Raw genomic sequence first — 379 nt, forward strand, 5'->3', positions numbered from 1 at the left:
TTTTTTTTCTTTCTCTCAATTTAACATTCTTACTCACGACGGGTCATCGCAGACACGACAGCTCTTTTTTTTTAAGCACCACCTTCGATTAGCAGTATTTACATCGCGCACATCCTAAAACAATTATCACCAGCGACGGAAATCCTTCCCTCCAACGACACCAATCGAATGCAAATTTCCACAGGACAATTCTTGGCTGGAGTTTGCAGTGGCTGACGAAGAAGCGCTGTACGGAGAGTGCCGCATGACCGTCGTTAGGGATCATTTCTTCTCGACGAGGTTCGGGATCATATTACAGCCTGGATCACCGTACAGGGACGCCTTTACAATACAGTGGGTATCTTTGGGTGGCTGGGTAGGTAAAATGCAGAGATGGTCG

The 379-nt window shown here is 46.7% G+C and overlaps 1 protein-coding gene across 1 annotated transcript in view; it reads left to right on the forward strand.

Annotated features, from left to right (window-relative positions):
- Positions 1-379, forward strand: part of LOC119592316 (glutamate receptor ionotropic, delta-1-like) — a 10,958-nt gene that overhangs the window by 10,018 nt on the left and 561 nt on the right. The window contains exon 8 of the mRNA XM_037941143.1: positions 185-333. Within this exon, the coding sequence (XP_037797071.1) occupies positions 185-333 (149 nt within the window). The remainder of the gene's footprint in view (positions 1-184; positions 334-379) is intronic.

The sequence above is a fragment of the Penaeus monodon genome, chromosome 30 (genome assembly GCF_015228065.2).
Source record: "Penaeus monodon isolate SGIC_2016 chromosome 30, NSTDA_Pmon_1, whole genome shotgun sequence".
Lineage (NCBI taxonomy): Eukaryota > Metazoa > Arthropoda > Malacostraca > Decapoda > Penaeidae > Penaeus > Penaeus monodon.